This window comes from Prosopis cineraria, unplaced genomic scaffold (genome assembly GCF_029017545.1).
Source record: "Prosopis cineraria cultivar Desert tree isolate PC_DT_omini unplaced genomic scaffold, ASM2901754v1 PC6, whole genome shotgun sequence".
In the NCBI taxonomy this organism is placed as follows: domain Eukaryota; kingdom Viridiplantae; phylum Streptophyta; class Magnoliopsida; order Fabales; family Fabaceae; genus Prosopis; species Prosopis cineraria.
The window spans coordinates 4,238,126-4,242,254 of NW_026555337.1; the positions used below are offsets into that span (position 1 = coordinate 4,238,126).

Sequence of the window (4,129 nt, forward strand, 5' to 3'; positions counted from 1 at the left end):
TTAAAAAAACAATGATTATATCTTTAAATATTAAAAATAATTTATATTTTTAAATATTTAACTTTTTAAAAAATATTTTATATTTTTGAATAGAAAAAGTAAATCAAACAGAATTTTTCTTAAAAATGATGTGTTAAAAAAAAAAAAGGAAACCGTTTTTCCTTGAAATTTTAACTTATGTCAAAACATGTGGAAATTGGCTTGCCAGTCCTCAACGACGCGGGCGGCGATGGTCAGGTGACGTGGCAACATTATGAGAGTTTTAACTTTATCGTACGGGAACAACCATGTGCCCAACTACATGCGATTCGATCCTTTGCTGCTCCTTGTTACCACCGCAAGCAGTTACCAATTCTTCACCCAGTCAAAAGACAAAGTAAATACTTTCGAAGATTATCATGTTACCCTAGACTTCTTTGTGTTCGATAGTTCCAATAGGTGCCCTGGATAGGAAATTCAAGTCTTTTTCACTCTGCGATTGAACAAAGCACTTCTTGGCAGATCACGAGTCGGTCTTCTATCACCTCGGAGGAGCTCGAGTTCACTTAGATAATGAATTTAGGGCTTTGTCGGCTACATCGATCTGTAAGTATCTTTCGTTTATATGATTTCTTTCCTTGCATGCAAAAATACTACTGTGCGGTTCTTCATTGATCATCATTTGACCTCTTTCCGGGACTCCCCGTAAAATGGAAACGATCCTGGTTGGTAGATATTTTCATTATCCAGCGTAGAAGATGGCCCTAATTTGAAATTTTTTTGAACATGTCTCACCTGATTTAACTGGTTGACTTTTGTATTCAAAAGGTTTGGAAATCCAAATTGCTAATATTACGGTTCGCCAATCACAGTGTTGCCCTCCCCGCCCCCAAAAGAAAAAAAAAATCATTGGTATGGGACTTTCGCTATGGATGTTAGAACTTGGTGGTATCGCTGGTACGACAGCCTTCTTTCCTAAAGCGAGCTCCGAATTTCCCCCTTCCCTCTTGTTTCTGACGTGATTTGATTTGAATATTGCTGCATTTATTTTTTCAATTCTTGTTCGGTCACAATTCTACAAATGCACAAATCCTTTAGGGTTTATTCTTTCTGGTCGTTGAACAAAATGATGGGTAAAGAATACTTCAGTTATCAGCCCAGCACTCCTTTATTTTTTGTGGGTTTCAGAAAGGATCATAATTTTTTGAGCAGTTGAAAACGAGGAAAAATCATGGAAGAAAATATCAGAGTTTTGAATTTTTCATCAATTTCCTGTTCAGCAGTTTTGTTTGCTGTTATTAATTAAATTGCTGTTATCTGCAGGTTTTCTGTCTGTAATTGGTAATGATGTCGAGGCCTATGTTGCTTGTTTTCTTGCTGCTCATACTTATAATCACTTCTCAGTTTGAGTGGAAGCAGCAGCTTGTGGCTGAGGTTGATTCAAATCCCAGTGTGTCTCAAAAGCAGAACCAGATTTCAAAAAGAGAAGAAACAGTTAAGGAGAAGGTATGGTAGCTTTACCCCTTCCTTTACTAATAAAATCCGAATCTCTCTACTGACATGATTCGTCCCCTTGCTTTGAATTATTATGATAAGTTAGGAATTATATCTCTCCAAACGATCTTGTTGGGTCATGCTTACAAGCTGCTTTTCCAACTGAATGATGCATAATCTTAGGTGTTAGTTATGAATATTGAAGAATTAAATCATTACTAATTATTTGAAGAGTTGTGGCTACAATAAAGATGATTTATAATTTTTCAATTATCTCTTAATCACAGTCTGCACGCGTCTCTTTCTTGATTTCTTTGTACGTTAGTGCTTGTCCTTATGCTGTCGGTAGATGTATTCTTTTCATTATTCAGCTTCAGCCCATGAACTCTGGAATGTCTAATGGTTTGTAATTGTATTGCTTCCCCTGGACACTGCAGGATCATGCTCTTTCTGCATTGCTTGGTTGTCCAATTTTTCTTTAGTTGGAGTGGGGGAGAGGTGGTTGTTTTATTTTAGCCTTTCTTCTGAAAACAAAATGATGAGTGAACTGAAAGAGAATTGAAATTGGCAATGAATGTGCATTCGAAGCATGGATTCATAATCTATTCATTTCCATGTCTCTCATTTTATCTCCCATATTTGTTTCTTGAACTAAGGGCTGCATTGTTTGCTGAGTCTACTATTTCTTTTGATCTAATTTAGAACCTTGCTCTTGGAGTAGCCCTTCCATCCTGAAGTTTTTTGATTTCCTACTCCCTGTGTTATAGGTTCAGCAGTCTTGGTGATCCTGGTTGTTGCCAAGCTTAGACAGCAATACAGATCTTGTTTGGAAGTGGATCCATTCCAATTTTGTATGAAAACATGCACACCTGTTTATCACTTGCCAGCCATTGCTTTAGTCATTTGCTTTGTTTGATAATCTGTTGCTTTTCAATATGAAATTGAAGGTATGGAGTTTGCCTGGAAACCATCAGGAGGGCTCTTGTTCTGTGCTTTATATCCCTTTTTTACCTTTCATTTTTATTACCAATGAAACAATAAAATTCAAAATTATTGTGGGGATAAGAATTTATCTTACCAGAAATTAAAAAATCTCAAAAACGATTAAGAAAAGCCCTATAAATCTTCCTGTCAGCTTATAACAAAACTTCACCGCTCAAGATTGAAGTAAGCTTTGTCAAGCCAGTTTACGGATTTCACAGCTTTAAAAAATCTTTTGATATGAAATTCTATGTTATAAAATAAGAAAATAGTACGCTGAATTATTGAACTACAATGATATATGCTAGCAAACAACTTTTGTTAAACCAGACAGTTAAGAAATGGTTTAACCCTTTTAATTTGATTTTTGTAACCTAGAGATCCATGAGTTGGGATCCTAAGTCTTGAAATAGGAGTAAGAATTTCCTGGCAGTGCGTTTGGTTTATCTCTTGGTGAAAATATCAATCTTTCATCATTGGTGACAGCTCATGCTTTATGTGCTATCCAAATGCTATTAGGCTGCTGAAAGTAGCGAGTCTATTGACCCAAGTACTCGCTCTACTTAGATGGTAGGCTCCATTAAATTAGGTTTGGCTGTGGCTCATTGTCCCGTTTGTTGAAGTTATCCACATATAGGAGAATTAAATGTATTGGTAATGATGATGGATTCACATTAAATGTTAAAAAATCGATGGGAAATGGTTAGGAGGCAACATTTATTTTCCATTGAAGTCTGGACCAAGGTAAGTGATATCATTCACAATATCCACATATCAAATTCCAAATGCTTAAAATCTTGGCTGCTAGTTCTCACTTATCAGGATGGACTACAAGGCCACATTATTCTTGATCGGATAATCGATGCATGTTTCTTGCTGCAGATTATATTGGTGCAAGAGAAGAACATTCGGAGACTCAATGAGCTTGTAAGGCATCTCCAGGAACAACTGCAGCAGTGTAGAAGCAATAACAAAACAACTAATGGAACCGTGACTCCTCTGGCCGAGCGCATTCTTGAGCTTGAGCGACAGCAGATTCTAGAGGATTAGGCTGAGACAACGAGTATGTCTGAAACGCTTGTCCCTATGTTTAAGTCGTAATTTGTAAAGTTCCTCGATTTTTTTTTTTCTTGGGCAAAACTTTGTATCTATTCATTTCATTTGAAGGTAAAAAAAAAGGTTGTACAAGATTTGCATCCTCATCGGAACAACGACAATGATGGCATCTGAATTTAAGTCCCACGTTATTTCAATGGAAATTGAAAGGAGTGGTAACGCAATATAATATAGGACGACCATTTGTGTTAGTGAAGGGCTGTGCGCATAGTCCAAAAGACTTTTAAGCCTGATCTTGCCCGAGCCATTTGGATTCATTGGTCTGGGCAGTCATAAGGTGAATGTTAGGGATTTAATTTGAGGCTTGTGGCATCTGGCGGATCTGGTATACTTTTGCTTGAGTGGTTAAGATCCTCTCCAATATTGTGCCAAGTGGGAATACAGTAACGGATTCAACAACCGGGGCTCATGTGGAGTTGAATTCATCACCTGTGTCTTATCTTCAGGTTGTTTTTGGGTAAGATATCTTCAATTTTTTTGGCCACTTTTATTGTCAACTTCAGACCTGGTTTCTTTCTATTGACTTGGTCTCCACTACGCCATAACTGCAGTTTTGAAC

At 37.0% G+C, this 4,129-nt stretch overlaps 1 protein-coding gene across 2 annotated transcripts; it reads left to right on the forward strand.

Moving 5' to 3' along the window:
* The first annotated feature begins 353 nt into the window (after positions 1-353).
* LOC129312591 (uncharacterized) lies at positions 354-3,766 on the forward strand. Of its 2 annotated transcripts, XM_054955252.1 has the most exons (4): positions 354-585; positions 808-936; positions 1,303-1,485; positions 3,337-3,766. In XM_054955252.1, the coding sequence occupies exons 3-4, from the start codon at positions 1,324-1,326 to the stop codon at positions 3,502-3,504; spliced, it is 330 nt and encodes a 109-aa protein (XP_054811227.1). In that variant the 5' UTR covers positions 354-585; positions 808-936; positions 1,303-1,323; the 3' UTR covers positions 3,505-3,766. The 2 variants fall into 2 exon arrangements, with proteins under 2 accessions (XP_054811227.1, XP_054811226.1); XM_054955251.1 differs by lacking the exon at positions 808-936 and having other exon boundaries at positions 358-585.
* Positions 3,767-4,129: the final 363 nt, after the last annotated feature.

Bases quoted from the DNA above. Each gene is read 5' to 3' on its own strand.
- LOC129312591 (XM_054955252.1), top strand. From the start codon at position 1,324: ATGATGTCGAGGCCTATGTTGCTTGTTTTCTTGCTGCTCATACTTATA. The intron at 1,486-3,336 runs GTATGGTAGCTT...TTCTTGCTGCAG, and splicing joins AAGAAACAGTTAAGGAGAAG to ATTATATTGGTGCAAGAGAA.